Raw genomic sequence first — 26,731 nt, 5'->3', positions numbered from 1 at the left:
GTTTTTACTGAACATATCTGTAATATCTAGCATAATTAAGCATTATTCACAAACTCTGTGGATTTGGGGCTTTAGCACAAAGCTCTTACACAGTAAGATGCAGCATTTTTGTGAATTATTCCTTTAACAAGGTGCTGCAGGGCTGAATATTTGAGCTTCCCTTTTGGTTGCTTTCATGGCTTTGATCCAAGCTACAGGCAAAACAATAGCCGAATGCTTTTACACATATTGAATTAGGGCCCAGCCTGGGCAGCCATGTAAGAGAAACCCTTGTTAGTTTGTATTCAATTTCAATAGACAAAGCATGTCTGGGGCATTCATTATGCATAGCGGGTAGCAGGACCAGGGAGACACTTACATAACACGCTACCCTTGTATTGTGACCCCGTGCAGGAAGCATTCTCACTCGACCCCTGTGGTTCTGTTTCTGAGTCCTGCGTCTGTGCAACATGCCACACTATGCACAGCTATGTGTCATAGTAAGTGAGTTGACTCCAATATGGAAACCTTTTTTGTGTCATTATTTTATGATAAAGTATGAGCAGTTTCTCCAGAGCTACAGCCTCTCGTTTCCTATATGAAATCCATCATGATTATTGTTATTTAGCAAAGAAAATGTATGCCTTCACGCAACTTAATATTGTGATTCATGCATTTTTTATAACAATATATTTTCAGTATAAATTCATAGTGCACCGGAGTTGCTGTCTACTGGAAACATCCGCGCTGAATTTTGTGCTCCTTGCGTAAAAAGGCATAAAACCATTTCGCACGTCTATGAGAAAATGAAGACTTTCGCGTGTGCGCTCCTGTAATAAAACCAAGCTGACAGCAGAGCTCTCCCACAGATTCTTCTGCTGTACCAACAGAAGAGACACAGAGGGAGCATCAGGGCATAAAACTGAGATTGCATTGAAGACATGTTAAACTCGTGTCTCACCAAATATTAAACAGCCCACAGTACAAAATCACCTTCCCTTCTGAGGCTTGTCAAATGAACACTAAGCTTCCTACGCCTTTGCAACAAACATGGCTCCTCACCCTCACCCCCCCACCCCCCCACCCCCACTGTGCAATTCATAATGGGATGTCTTTGAGAGATGTGCACTTATCAATTCAGAGCACAGGTGAACTTTTAAAACAATATAATTATGTGAAGTGAGTGAAAATGTGAAGTGAGTAATTTCCATTAATGTAAACCGTTCCATTTGTGACCTGAAACCACAAATATGCTGCACAGATATGAGTGCCCACATTTAACTAAAATACTCCTCTTATATATATTAAAAAAGGGAGGCATAACTCTTTTTAAGTAATGCATGTGTTCAGCAGTGGAACTTGCTGAGATCATCAGTCTTTTAAAAAAAATGGAAAACGCAAGCAACTAGGATACGCTGTTTGAGCTTTTTGGGGTTGCCTAATTTAAATATAATCAGCAGATCATTAATGTAAATGTTCAGAACGATTCATTTTGCTCAGATTTTCAAGATAAAAGTGTTCCAATTCACAAATTCAACAGCTTAGTATTGCAGATGCACAAAAATCCAAGTGCATCCATGTGTAAATCATAGTTATACACAAACTGAGCAATTACTGTCAGCATGTGCCTGATGAGAAAGGCTCTTCCTCCCGTCCTGTGGTGAGGTGGGTGAGATTTTTTATTCCACACTTTCTGCAGGTGCTATTAATGAATGCGTATCAGCTGACAATCGTAATGAAAAAAATACCAACAGCTGTCACGACCGAATAATTAAGGCCGACTGTTAGAAACACCCCTCCTTAAACCTATTAGCAGAAGGAGTAAAAGGAAAAGACCAATTCTCTTGATGTCCAGTGCTTCCTGCAATGTAAAAATAAAACAGCGTGGCTATTTAGGGAACCGAATGGTCTAAGAATACACATTCATATCTTGTTAAATAGTACTGAAGTAAAAATAGAAATGGCAACCCTAATATCTGATCTTGCTCCTAAAACAGAGATGGGCTGATCAACAAGGCACTGCTTTGTGTGAGCGATCACTTCTCTTCAAGAGTCTGGATCCATTCTTTTTGTCACCATTTTTCTCGTATGTAAAACACATTCTATAGGGAAGTGCTGTATATTGGAGAAAAGCTTATGTGGGCAGCTCTTTCACTTACTGCCAATTTTCGCTTTCTTTCAGAAACAGTCGCTTGTTCTCATACTCTGTTGCTGCACAAAGGCAGCTTTTATTTCCTCCTACATACATATTTAGCCATGTTCAAATTAAACTACTGTATACACTAATGTCAAAAGTATACTCTGAAGTTATAATTAAGATTTAGCGGTGGACAGGATGTGTGGGTGGGGGGACAGAGAGATCTGAGGAACAAAATCTATTTCTGCAGAAGACAAGTTGATCACATGGTATAACTGTAACTGTCATGCGTGTAATAAAATGCTTTTGCTGATGTCCAGGCATGACAGGTAAAAGGTCAGGAGAAAGACAAGAAAAAAAGACTGAAATAGGCTGTGATTTGTTAAGAAATCTAAGGAACACGGCGAGCAAAGAAACACAGACTTGCACTGTCCTGTTTTGCTACTGCTTCTCAGAGCTTATGCTCTCCCCAACCTTATTTGATCAAGAATGTTGATCTGCATCCATCCAGAATTGGACTAGATTCCCCTGACATGAAAGATGGATGGGTGTAAGAAAAAGTCATGCATTTAGAATACCTTGTGTTGCTCAGGCCGAGTCCATGATGCCTGTAGAAGACAGAGAGACGAAAAAACAAAAAGGCAGAGCAATTCTTAGAAAGCAATCCTCATCCTGTCAAAGCTGGGATGTTGCACACTGCATCCCAGTTAAATGACCAGTTTATTTTTTTATGCATCTAAAGTACCTGAGCTGAATGTCTGAATTTACTAAATTAAGAGTCTGCAGACATAACGAGATGTATGCTTTAGATGTTCTCTCAAGGGAAGCCTATTTTAGGAGGACAGGAGTTTCTTTTGAAAGGGAAATTTTGTGGGGATGTTTACAGTCTGTGCCTGCCTGTACGTGAAGTAAGTCTTTTGGCATCATGATAGCACAAATGCTTTGTGATAATAAGGTTATTGGTTCATCAGGAAGAGGTGAGTCTGGTACGCTGTAACAACAGAGTAATGTCTCCTTGGGTAATAGAGGAATTATCGCCTCACAATCCATTTCTGAAGGCTGAAGCAATAATGTGAGCCCAAAAGAATGGAATTTACTCTTTATCTATGAATATAAAAAAGCCCTCCCAAGATCGAGAAGCAAGTTAGTACCCTAGTCAATCAAGCCCTCTAACAACACTTGCTTGATATCTCAATAAGCAATGAAGGAGGTTCAAATAAGCAATTTGCTACAGCTCATCCTCCACACCATGTGAGACCTGGAAATAAATCTCAGCCTACAGGTGGCCTTTTTAAGTCATTTTGAAAGTCCAATGTTCTGCTCATTGTTACTTACACTATGAAGTTCTGTCTTTTCCTCCTTTGTCACTGATATGCTTTGATTGTACTTAAAAATAGCCTTAAAACAGCCAGGAAATGTGATTTGCATGATGAATACTGAACTTTCTAAGCTATAAGAAATATAATGGCTTTCTCCTTGTTAGATGTGGACTTTTAAAATATTCCGTTTTTTTGTGTTATAAGAATGGATCCACTGAAGCTGTACTAACTGACCAAAACAATACTACATTTAAATATTCAGAATACTGTTTTTTAGCTATTCCGGCATAATAGCAAATATATGCACATACATTTTAGAAAATGACCACGTTACAGTCTAATACAGGAAGAAGAAAAAAATCACCTTTCTCTAGATAAACAAGTGATTATCATCGACATGTTGGTCAGTAACACATCGAATGAAATAAAGAATTAATTTTACACCAAAGCACATAAAACGTCACACCTAAGTAACATGGCAGACATCATGCCACATTAAATCACAAGAGACTGCAAAGCCCGACTTTACAAAACAAAGCTTTTTTGGACGGCATGCTGTGTGGATTTTATGATGCTGAGGAAAATGTTAAGCATGACAATGAGATGTGATGGCCTACGCAGTGAAACAATTTTGAAGCTTAACAAGGAAAATGAGAAACAGCAATTTCATCAGGCGCAAATGCAAGAAAAGTCAAATAAATGAAAGCAAATGGTGGTATCACTGTAGGGCAAACAAAGTGACTCAAACCATCAATGTTCACATCTAAAAATCACCCCTATATTGTCCCCTCACAATCACTGCAAAAGTCATCACTATTGTGCATGAGACATGTTTATCTTGTCACAAAGAACAACTCTCAATATTTGAGAGTAATGGGTCTTTTGTGTATGTAGAAATTGTTAAAGATCTTTGAGTTCCGCTCATGAAAAATGGGAGCAAAAACAAAAGTGTTGTGTTTATAGTGTGGTTGAATTCATCTTGTTTTATAATGGTTAAGTAGTTATATCACTGATGAATGTTAATCCTCCTCAGCGGTGAAAAATAAAGCCAATACCGAAGGTAGAAAGAGGAGGCAATAAAATTCTTATTAGAAGAGTCATGTCCGAAGCTTACTGCATGAATATAAATTCAGCCCTTTCTTAAGAGCAGTTTAACTCCCCTACTGGCACAATAAAATACACTGTGCACCCTACATCATTACAAGGAGCAGTTGGCTGAAAAATCAGTACTGAGAAAGAGCAGTAGCCCAATTAAAACATAACCTAACAGTGTGGAACATAACCACCTCATTCACATCCTCGTCAGCGGCGCTGCCTCTGCAGTAAGTGAGCTGACAAGTATTGCTGTCATATCTGTGACAGGTGTTTGTTTAAGACAAAAGGACAATGAACAGCGGCGGATGCATGCGTGCACAACAGAAGACGCCGTAACAGAATCACTTCTCCGAGCAAACGCGAAGAACAATATGGTGATGGCTCCCTTGGGACTTATCATTTTTCCAGCCTATTGTTCCTCCCTTCCATGGAGAATTAGCCCCGCTCTTTGTTCTGACATGAATTGGATGTCAGTTCAAAGAGGATAAAAAAGCAGACATACTAACACAAACACATAAATATAAAGAACTGCTTCATTTACTGAGTGAACCCCGGATGAAAAGTCATGATTATGCATATTCTCAGTTTAGTTTCCTTCCTTGTCATTAAATGCTGAGCCTCAGAACCTTTGCAGTACATCACAGAAAATGGACAAGCATTTTAGTTAGTGAAGACATTCTTGCATCACATCACTACTGAGCCAGCCAGCATGCTGTAAATGAGTAGCCTTTTGTGTTTGGAGAAAACAGTGTTCTCTTTGCATTAGCATGCAACACTTGAAGTACGCCTGTTTCAGATGCTCTGCCTGCACTGCTGACACAAAACATTAAATAACAAAGCATCTCATTGTTTTGGTTTTTAATTTAACACCTTTTTTTTTTTTAGCTTTTAATGTTGGAAACCTCTATTTGAGACTACAAATTTTAGACAGAGAAGGTCTTTTAATACAGATTTATCTCCTTACAAAAAAGAGACACACTTGAAACACTATAAAATGCTGATACCCAATCAATTACAAACTTGAATGTGCTTTTAGGTTTTATAATTACTCATATTTCCCTGCAACTTCCTTCTGTGTAGTCCAGGATATTTTCCAATAAATTCTGCTTGAAAGTCTGCATGGAGCACAACATTTAATATGTATTCAAATAAGCAAAATATTCATTATGTAGATAATGTACAAAGCATGGATAAATAGTCCATTTACATTTTCAGTTATTAAACCGACACACTTATCTACAGCGACTTGAGCGAATGCATTCAAAGGGCTGAAGGAAACAAATACCAAATGTAAAATTGATGAAAGTTTTCAAATAAATATATAAACACTTAACTTTAATAGCTGTATAAACAAAAACAAAACCATCCCCTGATGAGCTCCAATTTGAATTTGAAGCACAACTAAGCGGGAATACACCCACAAGACTTTTTGAACATACTCCTTTTATTCTGTCTTTTTCATGTACAATACTACAGTTCTCTATTGTGCGATACAGTAATCTTCCTCAATCCTCACATTGTGTTCCCCCTTACTCGCGCGCGGTTAACGAACAATGCTTTTGTGTGCCAACACTTTAGACTTTGAGTAGGGAGTTGTTCAGAATGAATTAGTCTCTCTTTACGTTAACCTTTAAAACCCAAGACCACAGTAGACTGGGAACAAATTCAAACAAAGCCAGACAAAGATTGTGAGAACACAATGAATAGCTGATCTAGCTCAAAATGCTTCAGCCTTCACATAGACCACCTTGGTTTCGTAGGGCATGCAGGTCATGTAATAGACACATCCATTTAATAAGATCCATGTTGTCACAGTGATCCAGATGTGGCAGTTAGCAGGCAAAAATGCCACACGAATAAACATGGACATGGTTTTTTATGTTTTCAGAAATGTCGGCTCTGCAAAGATTCTCTAACAATCCGATACCTCAGGGTAAGACACTGTTTTGGAAGGTGGCATTCAACATAAACACAAGCCTCATCTGTTTAATCTGCATCTTTAATAACCCTGTAAGACATGCTTTTTAAGGGTTTTCAGTGTACTCAAACTTTAAAGAAAACAATAAACATGTAGAAATGTCTTCCCATAATTGGTTTCTGAGGCTGTTTTTATTTCTTCAAAATAAGTATCTTTTTCTTATTACAATCAATCTGAGCATTGAACTATGAACAGTTATAGCTCCACTCAGATGAAAAGTAGTAAACTGAAGCACTATCTAATTGTTTAGCTGTGTTGTGTATTGTCATTGTCATACTGTGAAGCAAAGGTGATCAGAAGCCTTATTTGTATAAACTAAACTGCATTCGTTTTGCATAAAAATCTGATATGAGTAATGATTTTAAAAAAGAAAGAAAAAAAGAAATGAAATCAGCAGATAAACTAGGGAGCCGAGGAGCTGAAAACACATTAGAATAAACTGCTAATTAATTCTGTCCTTTCATCACCACCACAGATCTACATCTGTACCGGTTTTCTGACAAATACAAAAATCTCACATTATTAACAGAAAAATGTTTCCCTTTACATCCTTTTTCAATTCACCGTGTTCACCCCAAATAAATGTCATGTCATTTGTCACACTCATCCTAGATGAAATGCAGCTGTTGTGATGATTACAGATAGCGTGGCGGATGGACATCGGATGAACAAATAAAACAAGACAATTAAACAATTAGCAGCCGTTTCCCATTCATTGAAAGCCCACCATAGAAATGATTTCCCCTGCTCAGAATCACAACTACGAGGGAAAATCTAACCAGTATGCATCTACGTGATTCGGTAAGGCTGCTAATCATTTCTTTGAAGACGGCTGTGAACAGACACCACATATAAAAGCATACCATAGGCGGCACCCCAAAACACACTGCCACCATTGCGCAGCTGGCCATCACGACATGTGTCATGTCAACAACTACACAGTGCAAAATTTGTGGGTAATGCCTATTATAGCCCATTGTTTCCTATGTGTGTTGTTTATTTATTCTGCCCTGCACCTGTAGAGTCAATCTACACTGCTACAGTATAGCATGACTGTGGTCAAACTGTGGGATGTAAGCCTCAAGACCACAATACAAGCTGACCTGTCATTGACAAAAGTGGAAGCCGATGGAAATTTATTCTACAAAGCAAAATTTTGCTCAACACTGGGTAATAGGACAGAAGTAAGAATCGTTACTATGTGGTGCATTCATGTACGTCAATCTGTGTAGGTACAAAAAAAAGGGGTGGGGGACCGTCATGACGTGCGTCATATGGTGGCAGTGTGTTTAGCACTTGTGAGTGAGGCTCCACTCAAAATATATTTTTAAATATCAAACAATCTGGTGGTTTGACAGGTGGCTGTGAAATCTTCTACTTTCACAGTGAACAGCTGCTGCAGTCTGCTCAGTTGCAAGGGACTCCAAAAGTGACCTGTTTTTACTGTTGAAAACATGCCCATTAAGTCTCTTCCTGCAGTTCTATGATTATTCTGTTTCAGTCATGTTTTACCTTTGCTGCAGGGTGCAAATGTTTGATACCCAAAAGATAGACTTTAGGTGGAGCACTTTTACCCTCAAACTTTGAAGTGACACTGACATAAGTGTTAGACAATCTACAATCTGATGGAGATGACAGACAGACTGAACCGGGCTTGAATCCAAGCGACCTCATGCTGTGATTGAAAGTGTGAAATGATCAGGAAAAAGCGACACAGAAATGGCATTTCCCTTTTATTATCTTATTAACCAAATTTTCAACTGATCTCGTGAGATAAGCTCTGCGCACTTGCTATCCCGAGAACAGTTGAGGTTTTCAGGCAATATTTGGAAAGCATGCGGCAGTCAAATCAATTTCATGAACTCTGATGAGATCATTCCTTGGGGTTTTTCAAGAGGCAGCTGGGAAATTTTCAATAAAAAGGGATGATTTGATTTCAGTGGGAGTTTTTGTCATATCTGGAGGCAAATTTTACAACACTACTCCACTACATTTCTGTGCCACGTGGATTTTTCCTACCTGATAGATCCTGTTTAGATGTGCCTGTAGGAAAAAAATGTAGCGCATGTAATGGACTGGCTCAAGAATTTCTCTATGAGCTAGAAGCATTAGGCTCAAGCATTTTCCTCCTCATTACCTCCCAACTGTAGCAACACACCAAGGCCTTGGAGAGTCAGGCCAGGTGGGACATAGATGTATGAGAATACAAATCAAGTATTCACTGCTTTTGATAGTTTGCACATGGAGTAATGCAGAAGACCCCAGAGAACAAACTGGAGTATCAGGATGTAATGGAGGGTAAGAAGCTGGCTCTTGACCAGTGCAGAGCCAAAACAAATTTAAAAGATGGCAGCAGAGTATAGACAAATAACAATTTCATATAAATCAAAATAACTTTTCAATCACTGGCATGAGAAGAATAATGGAAATAGTGATTGAAAGTGCTAAACAAACACTTGAACGTTCAAGTGCTCGTTCAAGCAAATACAATAGAAAACGGGCAAAGTTTAATTATCGTGACTTTTCTGGGAATGTTATAATTAGGTTTCTGTTGCTGATTTTCGTGGCATTTGAGAAATCTCAAGTCAAATCTGAATCTACTCCATATTACTGACTGACTATAATTGAGCTAATTACAGGAGATCCACGGGGCCATCTCAAAGGAACTGCTAATTTAGGGTAAATAATTAGCAGTGCATAAACCTTGTTGGGGGCATTCTGCAATGAAACTGCAAGCTGAGTCCCCCACCTGCAAGTAATCAATATACCACTTCAGTTTAGGTTAAAGATATTCAATTCCTCTCCTCGAGACACCGGTGTCCTGCAGGTTTGTGTTGCTCCCTTGTGGGTACGACCTAAGTGTGTCCCAATTTCACATCACCCACAATAAGGTATAGTAAAAAAACAATGTACTTTTTCCATTTTGTACACAGAGGAACAGATGCATTAAAAGATAAAGATAAAATTGCAAACTGTAAAGGAAATAGGTGTCTTCGGGCATTATCGTTTTTCTTATTAGTTTTATTCATCGCTAATTTTTTGTTATGTCATTTTCTCTTAATAACATAGGAAAAACTTTAAAAAAAATAGGGGTTAGAATATATTTATAGTATGCAACTGGGACACAGACTATATCAAACTACTTTGCACCAGGTGCAGTTCATTAACTCCAGAAGGAAAAATGCATACAGGCACTCACGGACCAGGATCGAGTGCCTAGGATACATAAGTATCTTGCTACTACTGTTCACTCGCCTCCCTGTAATCATTTTACCTGCTCTCCTTCTGTGAAGACATGACCTCCGTAGCTCCAGGTAATGGTGGGAGTTGGGTCCCCCGACGCCTCGCAAGTCAGGGTTACCTGTTCTTCCATCTCGGTAGCAGTCTGGTTTATGATGTATGTGATGTTAGGTTTGACTGTAAAACAAAAACCCAACGTCATCACACCTGCTCCATATAACAAGGCAGCCAGGTGTTACAGCCGCACGAGTATTATAAGCACAAGAGAAACTCTAGATTTGAAATGAGTTCAAAGAGGGGATGAGGATCAGTAGTTGACAGGTAAGGGGGATTTTTATGGCAGTAAACCTGTATTTAAGCTTTCCCAGTCCCAGCAGCAGTTACGCTGTGATAACCATGTGTGCCTCCAAACGTAATTTGTGTAATAACTTATTTAGCCTATCTCAAAGGAGCCGGCTTTCATTTTTGTTTACATTGGAGACAACTGTCAAGTTACACTACACTCGAGTTAACCTGAAAGCGCAGCGGGGTGCTGCAACGGTGACATGAGCCGAGCAAACGGAAGTGCTGTTTACGAATCAGTTGAGCATTACTTCGTGCTCCCATCTTTTCTATTCCGCTCCAAAAAGGATGAATGCATGGATTATGCAATATGCTGAAAAAGCGCAGCCCCAGACAGGATCGTAAATATAATTTGTAACCTGCCGCCTAAGAAAACAACTGCGACTTGGTTTTAACTGCTATGATCTCAACTGATAATTATTAAATGAACAAAGAAGCAGCGTTTAAGAACTTGTACTTACAGCCACGACTGTCAAAAGGCAGTCAGCACGATTCAGATCATAGCTTTTTAAATAGACTGCATGAGCTATTTAAAGCCTGATCCATTCCAATACTTTATCATAAAAACATTAGGTACATGGGTTTTACATTAAGGAGCTATTTGCTAGGCTAATATCATTCTATGTATTCCAATTTCCAAAGGCTCGTAAAACTGATTTTCTAAGATTCTTAGTTTAAGCTTTTATGTCACATAAAAGCATACCCTAAAGTTAGACTGGTTTTGGTAATTTAGTATAGGTACACTTCAGTTTTATATTAAACAGCTGATATAAAAAGGAGCCCAAGAAGGGTGTTGTTTTCGGGTGGAGAACATGGGTGAAAGGACAGGCTTGGGGCTCTGGTGGAATCAGTGCATAAGTAGCCATGACCAATATCTGCCTGAAGACTAATGTTGAGAGTAGTTAGTAAATTGGATTGGGTAGCTTGCCCTCTATTGCTTGTATTTCACCCTTGCACCTGTTCTGGCACACGTATTAGTGTTCATCTGTGGATTTACAGCTTTACAAATAACATGTCTAGCATTTTAAAAGGACGGCTGATGCCAGGTGGATGAAAGAGAGACAGAGGCCAGCTTTTATAGGCTGTAAGACCCAGATTAGTTGTATTAGCTGATGACCCAGCCCCCAACCTCCCAAGGCTAGCGCAGTGGTTGAATAGTTAAAATAATTAATTTATATGCAATTGCTTTTTCTTGACCTAGATGGAAAATGTCACAAGGTTGACAAAAGATACGATAGAGAATTTAAGATGGAACTACACTATCTCTAAGATATAAACCAAAGAATGTCAGGTCAAAGTCAGCCTCATTGTCAAAAACCATATGTACAGATCATACACAGGAATTTGAAACTGCAGTGCTCCCACGCCTCTTAATGTTACACTAAAACAACATAAAAGATAAAAAGATGTATTGTTGCATCAACTTTTAATTTTCACCTTTATTAGCATTGCTGCATACTTTAAATAAAATTGACGAATGAGAATCCTAAGAGCTGGGAATACAGCAATTCCCAAAAGGAGGTTGTAAATTTACCTGTGCACACGTTTTTTAAAGAACTGAAAGAAATCTTTATACATGTTAGCAAGAAATGAATGAGATGGAAATCACAGTGCGATGATCTGTGCCATTTGTCAAGCAGGTTGTTTTTTGTGAACACTCAGTGTTTCAACATGATCTCATTTCTTTTCACTAAGGATGGTCTACTGTATCTTCAGCTAAGCACTGAAGCATCTGTCCTTAGTATATAGAGAACCTGACTAGTCCTCCTTGTGGCTAACACAATGCTTCCAGGGATCTACTCTAGAAGCCAGGTTTGGAAAAAACTGAGCCTGTTAACGAAGAGATGAGGGAAACGTTGGCTTTTCTGTTCTAGAAAAGAAAAAATCGACTGTGACCCAGTAACAGACACCATGAATCTAACCTGCTCACTGACAAGTTTTCTTCCACAAACTTTGAGATTCCCTCTGATTTCTCCCTCCCACTACATCTGAACTAGCTGACTGACACTTAATCTCATTTCCTCATTCAGTCACTTTTAAAGAGCATACCAGAACAGACTGCAGCTCTGCAGTCTTTTCTTAGTATTTAGGGCATTTATCTTTTTACAAATATTTAAATCCCAGTTCATCAGTTCATTATTTTCTGTGTGTAAAATGCACAGATTTATAATCGGTGATTTATTATCAGCTTAGAATAAAATCTTTCAAACTCTGTGACTCTGTGGACATTAAGGCAGCTGTCAGGTTGTCAGTCAATTCCCCTGCACTAAAACGTTTACTGTATGTTACTGCAGCAATCATACTTTAAATAAACCGTATTTGTATAAAGCTTTAGACACATAATATACTGATCATTCATCAATCATTTGTCACAGTGTAATCTATCTCACTGATGAAAAGATGTCTGTCATAGAGATGATGTGAATATTTGAGTGAAAATGAGCCTGAAATGACTTTAACACTGAACTAAATGCAGTTTAAAGGAACATTTTAAAGGCTACTGACATACTGATTGTATTCTGATTACAATTCATGCTGAAATATGTTGACATGTTGAAATGCAGTCATTAAATTCTGTCAAGAAATATACTGAAGGGTACAAAGTCTGAACATAACTGACAAATTTATCACTAAAAGCACACTTAGTGTGTCTAACTAATATCCGATCCACAAGAAAACAAATTCTTATATGTTTGATTCATATGTTTGTCGTCAATTTCTGCCACCTGCTTTTGTCCCCGTCAGGTTACGGCTGAATAATCAGATTTACTAGATAATTAATTTCTGATGTAAATACTGGGTTGGATTCCAGCTTCATCTAATAAAAAATCAAGTTATTTAAGTTCAAGGTAATTAAAATGACTTCTTTTTTTTTGTCCCGCACCTGTTTTTCTGTTTTTGTTGTTTTAAGATGAATGGCACGGTCTACATTGAAACACATTCATAATTCTTGGTCCAGTGGATTAAAATGGAGGCTCTGCTCTTTGTTTACCCATTGTAAATGGTAAATCTTGGTATTGGAGCATCACTGACGATGGCTTACTAAAATATACTCACAACTGATCCAGACACATTACTAAATACAATGTTTTGATGGATCATCCAGGTGAGGAAGACTGTTTACCTGGACGTTCTCCCACTGAAAACGCTACGTCCAGATGAACAAATCAACTTTTTGGGGTTACTACATACAACTTCCTCCAAGAAAGATCCTGTGCCACCACAGAAAACGCAGGATTGTAGCTTTTGCTAAACGGAAGTAAAGAAACCAGAGCTTTGTGGAAATATTTCACAAAATAATGTCTTAAATGATGGCAACATACAACAGTCATTTACTAACTCTAAAGAATCGAGCTATTGCCACTTCTCTTGATTTGAAAACTAAACTCCCTCGGCTAGTTCACTGATAAGGTACCAAAAGACTGGCACTGATACTATAATTGGGCTTTAAATTATGGTCACTTTGAAGTGACAAGAAAACCTAGTGGGCAAAAGCAAAGGGGGAAAAAAGGAGTTTAGAGATTTCAGCTGAGCTCATCCCACTTGGCTTGCTCTCTAAATCCTTAGGCTCCATCCCAACATGAAACAATCACAACCCACACCGACACACCGTATTTTGAATGCCTAAGAAAACAGACACAAAACCGTACTATTGTTCTTCTCCCACCTACATACACATATACCTCATTCCCACACACTTGGAGCATTTTATAATTCCACTTTCGTTCATGTAAATACACAAAACAATCTGTCTTACCAAACACTTTCAGACTGAGTTCCTTTTCAGTTTCTCCAGCCTTGTTCTTGGCAATGCAGGTGTACTCTCCTTCATCCAGTTTGGTAACATCCATTATCGTCATTTCTGAGCCATCTTCATTAAAGCTGTACTTCTCTCCTGCCTCAAGGTTCACTTCGTTCCTGTAGAAAAGGCGAGTGTTAAACCCTGTATCCATTTATCCACACAAATTTAAGCACTCTTCTTCAGCTGCAACATTTTCAGAGATTTACTTTTACCAGGATTTCAAATTTCATCATCCTTCCATCTAAAGAAAATCTAGTTATGTACATCTATAGACAGACCAATAGTAGTTTCATGATCACCAAATTACAAAGTGAAATTCCAATGTTAAAAAAGCATAATATTGTTTGGCATTCTTTGGCACTCCTTTTGACATTTGTTGTTTACATTCAATTCTACAAAAACATCTCATTTATTTTTATTCCAGCCTCGTACAGTATAAATTATTAAAAAAAGGCCAACTTTTGACTCTTGAATTGTCTGCTCTTTGTGACCCTGGATCTAAGTTTTGTGCCGAGTTAACAGATGAACAGGAACAGTTTAACAAAGCAGAAGCCTATCAATGGCTCTGAATGGAGCCATTGATAGGCACAGAATAATGTGGCTATTGTTGTCATGCTAGTCTTCATGTTTCACTGTTTACATGCTCCTTTGATATCCTGTGATTAAGTATCCTACTGCAATGAATAAATCAGTTAGTAGAGTATCCCAAATAACCTAGAGTGCCCTGCATGCACATAATAGTTACTTTGACCTGTAGGCTGGTCTGAGGTAGTGCACAGAGCCAGTAGCATTCCTGTCACATTACTGTATAGATATTTTCATGGAGACTGGGTTTGACTATTCAGATAACTGCATGCTAAAGTCTTTAGACAAGTACTGGATGGGAAACTCAATCCAATAAAGCATTATCATATAGCTTTTCTCTGAAAGCAAGGCACCCAGCAGCCTATATTTAGTGGGCTATTCGAACTACAGGTTAGTGATAGGGGAAGGGTTGAAAAGTGTGCAGTTGCCACTTCTAACACATTATACAAATTATACTGGAAATTAGTCATTTTTTGTTAAAAAAGATCAATGGAAAAAAAATATGTTCACTTATTTTCAAGATGATACAAGCTGATATTTGGTCAGTACACATACAAACTATGCAGCTCATTATTTTTGATTAGCCCTGCCTCATTAGTCTGTTGCTGCCAGCTTTTATCTCTCCTGACGCCACGTGTAAGTCATTTGTGGTGTTTACAACAATTGCCTTTACAGAGCCGACACCCGGGATTTTAACGAAATGGTTCTATGAATTGAAATGTTGGTCTGGCAGTTGGTTATTCCCGCATTCACTGCAGTTCAGACAGAAATATGTATTTGATTGCTGTTAAAAATGTACTTTTGTTCAGAATGAAATGCGTCAATAATTATTAAAAGAATTACCATAGAATTTTTTTTTTTTACATGCACGTATGTAACCCCCCAGAATTAACCGGAATAACTTGCTACATGTAAAACTGATGACACTTCCATAATTATCAACTTTGCTTTTTGTTTAATGTTTATTAGCTGATGTTAGCACAGCATCCAAGGGTGTCGATGTGGACATTTGTCAGCATTTAGCTCAAAAATCTGATGTAGCTGCTTATGCTATTAGGTAAGTTCGGCAGTTATATAAAATTAAACTCGATTAACTGGTTTGTTTAAACTTTAACAGGGTTTAAATTAACTAACTAACTAACTTAAGAAAATAAGTCATCTTTACAAGTCATCCTACACTTGCCTGCCACTTTGTTAGGTACATCTGTTCAACTGTTCATTAGTACAACTATCCAAATAGTCAATCACTTGGCTCCAGCGCACTACATTTAAGCATACAGACTTTAACTAGATGAGCTGCTGCAGCTTAAACTGAACTCAGAATGGTGAAGAAAGGTGATTTAAGTGACTCCAAATGTGGCACGGTTGTTGGTATTAACCAGGCTGGTGTGACTATTTCAGAAACTGCTGATCTGGGATTTTCCCCCTCAACCAACTCTAGGGTTTACAAACAATGAAAATATCCAGTGAGTGGGAGTTCGTTGGGCGAAAGTGCCTTGTTGACGCCAGAGAAGAATGGTCGGACTGCTTCAAGCTGACAGAAAGGTAAGAGTAATCCAATTAAAAAGACAGAGGCAATAAATGCAGCAAGTGATGAGCCACAGCAGCAGAAGGCCGCACTGGGTGTCACTCCGGCCAGCTAAGAACAGGACACTAGAATAGAAGATTGCCAAAATGTTGACTGGTCTGATGAGCCTTATTTATTGCTTCAGCATTAAGATGGTAGAGCCACAAATTGATGTAAACAACACAAAACATGAATCCTTCCTGAAATGTTTAGGCTGATGGTGATGATCTAATAGATGTGGGTAATATTTACTTGGCTGCTTAGTACCAGATGAGTATTATTTAAAAACCTCAAACTACCTGAATAGCTGACAATGTCCATCCCTTTATGACCACAGTGTACCCAACCTCTAATGTCTGCTTCCTACAGAATAACACCATGTCACAAAGCTCTGATCATCTCAAACTGTTGTTGTTGGGTTTTTTGAAAATGACAATGAGTTCACTGTGCCAAAATGTCCTCTAGAATTTAAATCAACAGAACACCTTCAGGATGTGATGGAATGAGAGATTCACATCATAAATGTACAGCTGACACAATTTGCAGTAACTGTGTGACCCCATCATGTCAGTATGGACCAAAACTGAGCTCTGAAGGCAAAAAGTGATCTACGAGTATAAATCACATCAATGTACAAAGATGCAAATGCCAAAAAACAACAATGATAATAACAAAAAGGTATTTACTGTACTTGGAGCATATGCAACCGAAGATATTTTATTATTAGGTTTACCTTGTCCAGGTCACCATGGGTTCAGGATAACCATCAACAGCACAAGTCAGGATAGCCGGCTGCAAAACGTCTGCTGTAGCATTTACCTCTGACTGCCATATCCTGATTGACGGGAGCACTAAGGTACAAAGGGAAAAATAAAATAGGCAGACACATATGCAGAATATAGTATAGCTCTAGATATAAAGAGTGCAAGTGCAAGAGAGAGCAAGTGAGAGGAAAACCAGAAACAGAAGCAGCGACAAATTCAAAATACTTATTTTAGACACACTCATTTGCTAGGCTCAGAAGTTACAGGAAACAGACTTCATTAGCATGAAACATCTTTGATACACGGTTGCTCTGGGCAACTGTTTCCACATTGATGTTGAGCCTGGTCGCCTCTAAGGATCTACAGCTTATTTAAGCATCACGGGACACCTGCCACACACAAAATATTCAGACAAGAACAAAAAGGAAGAGGAAAAAGCGTGAGGGGACGAGAGGGTCGCTAACCATTCACAACGACCTTGATGACACGCAGATCAATCTCGCCGCGCGCCATCAGGCGACCCTCGCAGGTATACAAGCCCTCATCCGTCTTCTTTATGCCACGGATTTGAAGGTGATTGTTGTTCAGTACTTTAAACCGAACTGGAAGGAAGCAAAAGATAATACATCTTCAGGTATGCATATTTGGCAAGTTAATAACAGCAGTAAATGCTACATGATAAACAGCTGTTAGCAAAGAAGTGAGTAAGGCATCAAAAAAGAAAACTATCTGAATCAACTCAGCTATAAAGACTTTGTTTAACTTAAACATTTTAACACTAACATCTTAGTCACTGAAATGTTTGGTGACAAAAACTGGAATGTCATTTTATTGCTCATTTGATATTACCTTAACTATCAAATTTGAGGCCATATATCCAACAATCATTTTACGAGCTCCAGAAAAACAGAAGAGAATATAAGCAAAGCCCACATGAACTCCTTCAGTCTGGGATAAAATGTGAACCGAATAAATGTAGTCACATAATAATCAAAAATACTATTGCAACCCACACATAAGCGCATGTTATTATTTTTCAGTGAGCAATAACACTGCCGTACACATTATTATACTGCTCAGTGTCAAGGGTGAATAACAGAGAGTCAATTGTATTTTCAAATTCAAAATCAAATTAATTTTTCCCTTTCAAAGCACAGGGTGAATCCCGGAGAAGAATGGCAACAAAAGCAGTGGATGACTCATTTTATGACTCAAACACCAGGATCTGCATATATATATATATATATATATATATATATATATATATATATATATATATATAAAATATTTCGTTGGCTGTGTGTTTTTATTTATGTAGTGCATTTTTACTACAGTTTCCATTTTGCCTTATAATCTGTTTTTGTTTTATTTTGGCTGTTAACATAAGTGCAACACTACAATATCACCGAGTTACATCTTGATAATGTTGCGGACATCTCACATTTTGATTCACCAAACTGCAGCCATCAACATAATCTCGTGGCTAACAAACAAAATAAACAATAAAAAAGCAAGCTATAACATCCTGAGAAGTAATGGTCAGTATGGCTGAAATCATCTTATTCCCTCCTCATTAATTCTGAAATTTGTTCACCTTGTTGTTCTGTGTTATAATCAACTGAAAACAAACTGAAATATAAATTCTGCATTGTTCATAAACTTACCATCTTTTTCCATCTGTATTTTCGCTCCTTTATATTTCCAGAGGACAGTGGGTGGAGGTGAACTAACAACATCACAAACAATGTTGGCATTGTCTCCTTCAGTAAACTCTTGGGGTGAGGGTGCGTTTTGAAAGGTGATTTTTTCTGGAATAAAAAAAGAAAAGCACTATATTCACTCAGTGACATAACGAGGTTCATTAAAGCTTTCACTCTCTATGATTGCCCTGCTATGGCACTATGTTTTAGTAAAACACTATCTTTAAAAGTAGTGCTGTCTATGCTAATAAATCACAACTGAAAATGATCAAACTGAAGGAATGCTTAACATTTTTTACCAAAAATCTCATTCATTTTATTATCACCCTAAACAAGCTCCCCTGGCTCAAGTTACCAGAACTGAAGCAATATCTAGCCAAGCCATTTCTAAAATTGACTGGTTAATGGAATTTGCTGGAAGCTTTTTAGAAAGAAGCAGAACTGCTACCTGACAGACTTCAGCAGGACACAAGTGACAGAATTGGATTCCGAACTGGAAAGCTATAGAGCTATCTCATCAAGGCTTAACATATGAAGCCATTTAGCTGTAATGCGCAGCTCATTTCTTGAAATGGTCGGTAAAAGTTTAAATGTAAAGTCTGCTCCTGTTAAACTGGCCGTCTGCATGGGGCAAAAGCAGTTATAGGTTATCTCTTATATGGCTTGCAAGCTGTAGCACTGAACTAACTATGCAAACTGCTGCTGGTACTGTACAAATGTTCATTCACAGGAAGTTGTGATGTTTTGTACACTTCTGTGCACAACATTGTGCATTGCTGTTAATATGGGTGACCACTTCTAATAACATCCTGAAACAGGCCCTGAAATAACAGAAAAGTTCTGTTTGGAAAATAATTTCATCTCTGACGGACAATTGCTGATGCTTGGCATTCATGGAAAATAAAATCCATTACTCACAAGAACTGCACAACAGACAGGATCATTAAGCAGCCTTCTAATGGTCTTCCGACCGTTTATTGAACTGATGAAAAATCCATCCTCACTTGAAAAGAAAGAATAATGTGTTGCCCTTGAGCAGTCAATAAAATACTATGAGTTCAATGAGCAGGATTCTTTTTCTTCTGTGTTCACACCACTCAGTAATTTGGAGTGTGTACCATATACTGTGGGGTGGGGCGGTGGGGGGAAACTTACGGAAGATCTTCACTTTGACTGTCGACTCCGCTTGCTGGTCTCCATTGGTAGCGACACACTTGTATGTCCCAGCACTTTCCGTCCCGGCTTTATACAGCGTGAGGGTGGAAGATGACTCATCGTTACGGGTTACTGTTGTGTCTTGTCTGTTCGGCTCTATCCTGTCCCCGCTTGGTCCAAACCAGTCTATGTGCTTGGCAACGCCTACAACTAAGACAACAGACAGAACAGAGCAGTACATAAGAAACAGGTATCTATAGGGTAACACATTTCAAATCAGAGAAGTCAGCCACTGCCCACAGACTGTACATTGTAGGTGGTTCATGCTCCTGCAAGGAATGAAGCGTGTGGTTTATGCATTTTAGCTGTGTCTAGTAACTAAGACATCAGAAAATGTTATATGTTTTCAAGGTTTGATGCTAAACAAACAAACCAAAAACAAAAGGACACTTAATCTCATCATTCATTGATGACTGATTGATGAATGTATGATACACATTCAAGTAACCGGAAAACCACTTAACATAAAATATGAAGGGGGGTGTAGTTGTCCACTTTAATCCTGCAGAAGAGGAAGTGTGGCTGATCAAGCAATACTGTGTATTCGTACCACAAACATCCATGCATATTTATCCATACACCTAACACATGGATAAATATGAACTGATTCCAACAGAAACACAGACCTCTGCTATGTTTTGTCTAGTTTAACCACTTTAAACTCATTTTTTGCAAAACAGTCTAAAAAGTGGGTGAACTGTTAAGGTGCAGTTTATTAAAAAAGTTTAAAATATATATAACTTGGAACATTTTGATAAACTTACCTTCACACACAAAGAATTTGGACTCTCCAAGACTAATCTCACCGTGGGTTGGTGTGATCTGTACTTCCAATGAAACTGCAGCAGAAAAACAAACATACAATACAAAATTAGAATCAACCCACTAAGTGAAGCGCTGATTAAGAATGCTTAACAATGTTTCAACACTGAGATGGAACAATTATTAAAACAGGAAACAGGCTAATTAGATGCGCAAATGTCTGCATATCAATGTGTTCCATCTATATGCAAAGGCAAAAGCAATCACCTGCAGGCAATCAGAAATACGACTGTGGGGTTCTTTAAAAATATATTTTAAGGTCTTCGATTTGCTCATGTTAAGAGCAGCACTTGAGTGTATATCTTACTTCCTCCAGAACCGAGAGTGTACCTTCAATAGCACTTTTAATTTCTACTGGAAAGGATCCAAAGACTTGCTGGAGCCAGTATCTATCTACACTTTACTGCACTTTAAGGAATATGCTTCAGTTTTCTGCCACATAAACCTGATATTATCTTTGTACATTCGTCCATATTTTTTTTACCGAAACTTAAAATGCAGTACAAACAATAAAATCAATCAACATGCACATTCAGAAAACAACAACAATGCAAATTTTGGCCCTAGCAGACATGTCACCAAAAATATGGACATTTCCTATGCCTCTGTTTCCTACAGTCCTCCTGTCCTATCAAGAGAAATAACATCAACACAGCAATGCAAATATTCCGCTAAAATTCAGCAGCTGGAACCAGTGCTGTGCTCCCAGTGTACCTTGAGACGAATTATTTTTAAAAGACTATTTAATTTTTAGAAATGACATCGTCTGGCAAGATGAATGTAATGCCTCTCAGTGATAGCCTGCACTTCATCAAAGATTGTCAGATAATACAAATCTCTTTTTCATCCAAAGAGAATGATGCCTTGAAACATTTTGTACTTAATTAGAACAAAGTGTGACTTGCTTCCTGCAGAACCTCCCAAGGGGGCACTCAGGGTTCCAGTGGATGATTAAGAATGGTGTCGAGATTGACCTGAAGTCCCACTCTATATCATGCATGAGCAATACTGTGTGGCTGTGTACCAAACTAAAGGTCAAGGCAAGAAGGTCTCCATAGGGACATCGATTGACACGGGAAAATAGCACAGTTAGTTAATAATGTAAGTTAATGTCTGGAGCTGGCAGAATTATTTCTATATTGTCAACTTGTGGAGCAAACAGGTAATAACTGATTTTATTTTAGTCAATTTGTTTCAAGTCTTCCCACAAAAGTGACACATCCCATCAAATGTGAAGTACAGTTCAAGGTTAAACAGTTAAAGGTTAAAGAGATTAAACAAAACCCAACAATATTGTTGTATTATGTTCAATTTTCTCACGTTCAAATGTGATATTCACCAAACGGCCGTTGTATCTGCAACAGAATTCTGTTTGAGGCACCAAATACAGAAGGAAGAACTCCTTAAATATTACAGACATGTAGCTTATCAGATGCACCTACATATACATATGTAGGTGCATACAAGTGTCTATTATCTACATACACATATATACATATACATACACACACATATACATACATATGTAGGTGCAAACAAGTGTCTATTATCTACATACACATATACAGTGGGGCAAAAAAGTATTTAGTCAGCCACCGATTGTGCAAGTTCCCCCACTTAAAATGATGACAGAGGTCAGTAATGTGCACCAGAGGTACACTTCAACTGTGAGAGACAGAATGTGAAAAAAAAATCCATGAATTCACATGGTAGGATTTGTAAAGAATTTATTCGTAAATCAGGGTGGAAAATAAGTATTTGGTCACCTCAAACAAGGAAAATCTCTGGCTCTCACAGACCTGTAACGTCTTCTGTAAGAAGCTTTTCTGTCCCCCACTCGTTACCTGTATGAATGGCACCTGTTTGAACTCATCATCTGTATAAAAGACACCTGTCCACAGCCTCAAACAGTCAGACTCCAAACTCCGCCATGGCCAAGACCAAAGAGCTTTTGAAGGACACCAGGAAAAGTATTGTAGACCTGCACCAGACTGGGAAGAGTGAATCTACAATAGGCAAGCAGCTTGGTGTGAAAAAATCAAATCAAATCAAATCAAATCACTTTTATTGTCACATCACATGTGCAGGCACACTGGCACAGCACATGCGAGTGAAATTCTTGTGTGCGAGCCCCACAAGCAACAGAGATGTGCAAACACAACAACACAAACGAGCAAAATACAAGAATGGCCAACCTGAAACTAATAAATATATGTACAATATATAATAGTGTATGCATTTCTGGATGTGTATACTAAATATTTTCCTACGTGTGTGTGTGTGTGTGTGTGTGGTGTGTGTGTGTATGCACATTTTTACAAATTAAATAGTTAAAAAAATAAATAAATAAATAAAAAATAATAATAATAATAATAATAATAATAATAATAATAAAATAAATATACAGAGTTGAATATGTGCAAAACAAGTGGCATTTATATACAGTGTGGAGTGCATAATGTTAAAGTTCCAGTAGTGAAGCTGAGGTGTCTATGACGTGTTCAGCAGTCTGATGGCCTGATGGAAAAAGCTGTCTCTCAGTCTGCTGGTACGGGACCGGATGCTGCAGAACCTCCTTCCTGATGGAAGTAGTCTGAACAGTTTATGGCTGGGGTGACTGGAGTCCTTGATGATCCTCCCCGCTTTCCTCAGGCACCGCTTCCTGTAGATGTCTTGGAGGGAGGGAAGCTCACCTCCAATTATCCGTTCAGAGCACCGCACTACTCGCTGGAGAGCTTTGCAGTTGTAGGCGGTGCTGTTGCCATACCAGGTGGTGATGCATCCAGTGAGGATGCTCTCAATGGCACAGTGATAGAAGGTCCTGAGGATGCGGGGGCTCATGCCGAATCTTTTCAGTCTCCTGAGAAAGAAGAGGCGCTGCTGCGCCTTCTTCACTGTTTTGTTTGTGTGTACTGACCACGTAAGATCCTCAGCCAGATGTACTCCAAGTAACCGGAAGCAGCTCACTCTCTCCACAGCAGCGCCATTGATGGTGATGGGGGTGTGTACTTCTCTGCACCTCCGGAAGTCCACTATCAACTCCTTTGTCTTTGCGACGTTGAGGGTGAGATGGTTGTCTTGACACCAGTGGGTCAGGGCGCTGACCTCCTCCCTGTAAGCTGTCTCATCACCGTTGGTGATAAGACCCACCACTGTAGTGTCGTCCGCAAACTTCACAATGATGTTGGAGCTGTTAGTGGCTGTGCAGTCGTAGGTGTAGAGTGAGTACAGGAGAGGGCTCAGTACACACCCCTGTGGAGCACCAGTGTTCAGTGTGATGGGGGATGAGGTGATGCTGCCCAGTCTGACCACCTGGCGTCTGTCAGACAGGAAGCTAAGGATCCAGCTGCAGAGGGAGCTGCTCAGTCCTAGATCCTGCAGTTTCCTGTCCAGCTTCGAGGGAACGATGGTATTGAATGCTGAGCTGTAATCTACAAACAGCATCCTCACATACGTGTCTCTCTTCTCCAGGTGTGACAGGGCAGTGTGTAGTGTCAGGGCTATGGCATCATCAGTGGACCTGTTGTGGCGGTATGCAAACTGTAGAGGGTCCAGTGAGTCGGGTAGTGCAGAGCAGATGAAGTCCCTGACCAGCTTCTCGAAGCATTTGCTTACGATGGGGGTCAGGGCTACAGGTCGCCAGTCGTTCAATGAGGAGATGGTGGAGGATTTGGGTACAGGGACGATGGTGGCCATTTTGAAGCAGGCTGGGACTACAGACAGAGAGAGGGAAAGGTTGAAGATGTGCATGAACACTCCAGCCAGCTGAGCCGCGCATGACCTGAGGACGCGGCCGAGAATCCCGTCCGGACCAGTAGCTTTGCGTGCGTTCACCTTCCTGAAGCACTTCCGCACATCCTCCTCAGACACAGTGTGCGCACTGACGTCATCCGCGGTGCGCACACTGTCCGGTCTCATGGTGTTCGCTGTGTCGAATCTAGCGTAGAATACGTTTAGATCCTCACACAGAGAGGCCGTGGTCTGCGGTGTGCTGGTTTTCCCTCTAAAGTCTGTGATCGTGTTTAGTCCCTGCCACATACTCCGAGGGTTGTCAAACTGTTGCTCCACCCTGTCCCTGTACTCACGTTTGGCTGCTTTGATCGTCTTCCGGAGTTGGTAATGTGCGTGTTTGTAGTCCGATGTGTTCGCGGAGGCAAAGGCGGTGTTCCGTGCCGCGCGAACATCTCCGTTAATCCAGGGTTTTTGATTTGGGAAGGATTTGACTGTTCTGGATGGGACGACATCTTCCACGCATTTCCTGATAAATCCACAGACTGAGTCTGTGTATTCATCAATGTCCCTAGCAGCCACGTGAAACATTTCCCAGTCCGCGTGATCAAAACAGTCCCGCAGCGCAGACTCCGATTGGTCCGTCCAACAGTGCACCGCCCTCCGGGTTGGAGCTTCCTGTTTCAGCTTCTGCCTGTAGGCGGGCAGGAGCAGGATGGAGCAGTGATCTGATTGGCCGAATGGGGCGCGGGGGAGGGCTTTGTACGCATCCCGGAAAGAGGTGTAGCAGTGGTCGAGTAGCCTATCTCCACGAGTGTTAAAGTGGATGTGTTGGTGGAGTTTGGGTGAGACTTTCTTCAGGTTTCCCTTATTAAAGTCTCCGGCTGTGATAAACGCTGCCTCTGGGTGTGCGGTTTCCTCGCTGCTGATCGCGCTGTACAGTTCCCTGAGTGCTCGGTCAGTGTCGGCTTGTGGGGGAATGTAAACAGCCGTAATAATCACTGCTGTAAATTCCCTCGGTAGCCAGAATGGCCGGCACTTAATCATCAGGTACTCCAGGTCCGGTGAGCAGAAGGATTTGACCGGGTGCACGTTCGCATAATCACACCAGCTGTTGTTGATCATGAAACACACACCACCGCCTCTGCTTTTCCCAGTAAGATCCTGTGACCTGTCCGCGCGATGCACGGAGAACCCCGGCAGTTGTATTGCGGAGTCCGGTACTTTGTCCGATAGCCAGGTTTCTGTGAGGCATATCACGCAGCAGTCCCGCATCTCTCGCTGGAATGAGATCCGTGCCCGAAGCTCGCACAGCTTGTTCTCCAGAGACTGCACATTAGCCAGTAATAAACTGGGTAACGGTGGTCTGTAAGTGCGCCGTCTCAGTCGAACCAGAACGCCAGATCTTCTCCCTCTGCGTCGGCGTTTGCGGCCTCCAGGGCCAGAGAACAAAGGCGTCTCAGGTGAGATGAATGGGGGGTCTGCAAACGGAGCGTCCGTGTTGCAAAACTTGAACTCTGGAAAGTTATTAGAAAGACCGTCTTTTATGTCCAGTAAGGTTTGTCGGTCGTACACAAGGAGACAAGTGCTGCTCGTGAAAAAATAAAGGAAAAGTAAAATTAAACACAGAAGAAAGCCGTTGCTTGGGGGAGCTCGCGACGAGGCTGCCATACTCGGCGCCATCTTGAAGCAATAACTGTGGGAGCAATCATCAGAAAATGGAAGACATACAAGACCACTGATAATCTCCCTCGATCTGGGGCTCCACGCAAGATCTCATCCCGTGGGGTCAAAATGATCATGAGAACGGTGAGCAAAGATCTCAGAACCACACGGGGGGACCTGGTGAATGACCTGCAGAGAGCTGGGACCAAAGTAACAAAGGTCACCATCAGTAACACACTACAACGGCAGGGAATCAAATCCCGCAGTGCCAGACGTGTTCCGCTGCTGAAGCCAGTGCATGTCCAGGCCCGTCTGAAGTTTGCCAGAGAGCACATGGATGATACAGCAGAGGATTGGGAGAATGTCATGTGGTCAGATGAAACCAAAGTAGAACTTTTTGGTATAAACTCAACTCGTCGTGTTTGGAGGAAGAAGAATACTGAGTTGCATCCCAAGAACACCATACCTACTGTGAAGCATGGGGGTGGAAACATCATGCTATGGGGCTGTTTTTCTGCCAAGGGGACAGGACGACTGATCCGTTTTAAGGACAGAATGAATGGGGCCATGTATCGTGAGATTTTGAGCCAAAACCTCCTTCCATCAGTGAGAACTTTGAAGATGAAACGAGGCTGGGTCTTCCAACATGACAATGATCCAAAACACACCGCCCGGGCAACAAAGGAGTGGCTCCGTAAGAAGCATTTGAAAGTCCTGGAGTGGCCTAGCCAGTCTCCAGACCTCAACCCCATAGAAAATCTGTGGCGGGAGTTGAAAGTCCGTGTTGCTCGG

General features: G+C 40.1%; 1 protein-coding gene across 7 annotated transcripts in view; it reads right to left on the bottom strand.

Annotated features, from left to right (window-relative positions):
* Positions 1-26,731, bottom strand: part of ncam1b (neural cell adhesion molecule 1b) — an 86,678-nt gene that overhangs the window by 19,894 nt on the left and 40,053 nt on the right. For 4 of the 7 annotated variants that reach the window (XM_085430385.1, XM_085430389.1, XM_085430391.1 and 1 more), the window contains 9 exons: positions 20,488-20,562; positions 19,664-19,873; positions 18,473-18,616; positions 17,273-17,410; positions 16,778-16,895; positions 13,848-14,008; positions 9,783-9,925; positions 8,528-8,551; positions 2,695-2,724 (listed from right to left, as the gene is read on the bottom strand). In XM_085430385.1, the coding sequence (XP_085286511.1) occupies positions 2,695-2,724; positions 8,528-8,551; positions 9,783-9,925; positions 13,848-14,008; positions 16,778-16,895; positions 17,273-17,410; positions 18,473-18,616; positions 19,664-19,873; positions 20,488-20,562 (1,043 nt within the window). The remainder of the gene's footprint in view (positions 1-2,694; positions 2,725-8,527; positions 8,552-9,782; positions 9,926-13,847; positions 14,009-16,777; positions 16,896-17,272; positions 17,411-18,472; positions 18,617-19,663; positions 19,874-20,487; positions 20,563-26,731) is intronic. The other 3 variants (XM_085430387.1, XM_085430386.1, XM_085430388.1) reach the window with 3 other exon arrangements.

Source organism: Copadichromis virginalis, linkage group LG14, assembly GCF_057382275.1.
Source record: "Copadichromis virginalis isolate Kocher_CV1m ecotype Utaka linkage group LG14, C_Virginalis_male_GT1.1, whole genome shotgun sequence".
Taxonomy (NCBI): domain Eukaryota; kingdom Metazoa; phylum Chordata; class Actinopteri; order Cichliformes; family Cichlidae; genus Copadichromis; species Copadichromis virginalis.
This window is presented reverse-complemented; position numbering and strand designations above follow the sequence as displayed.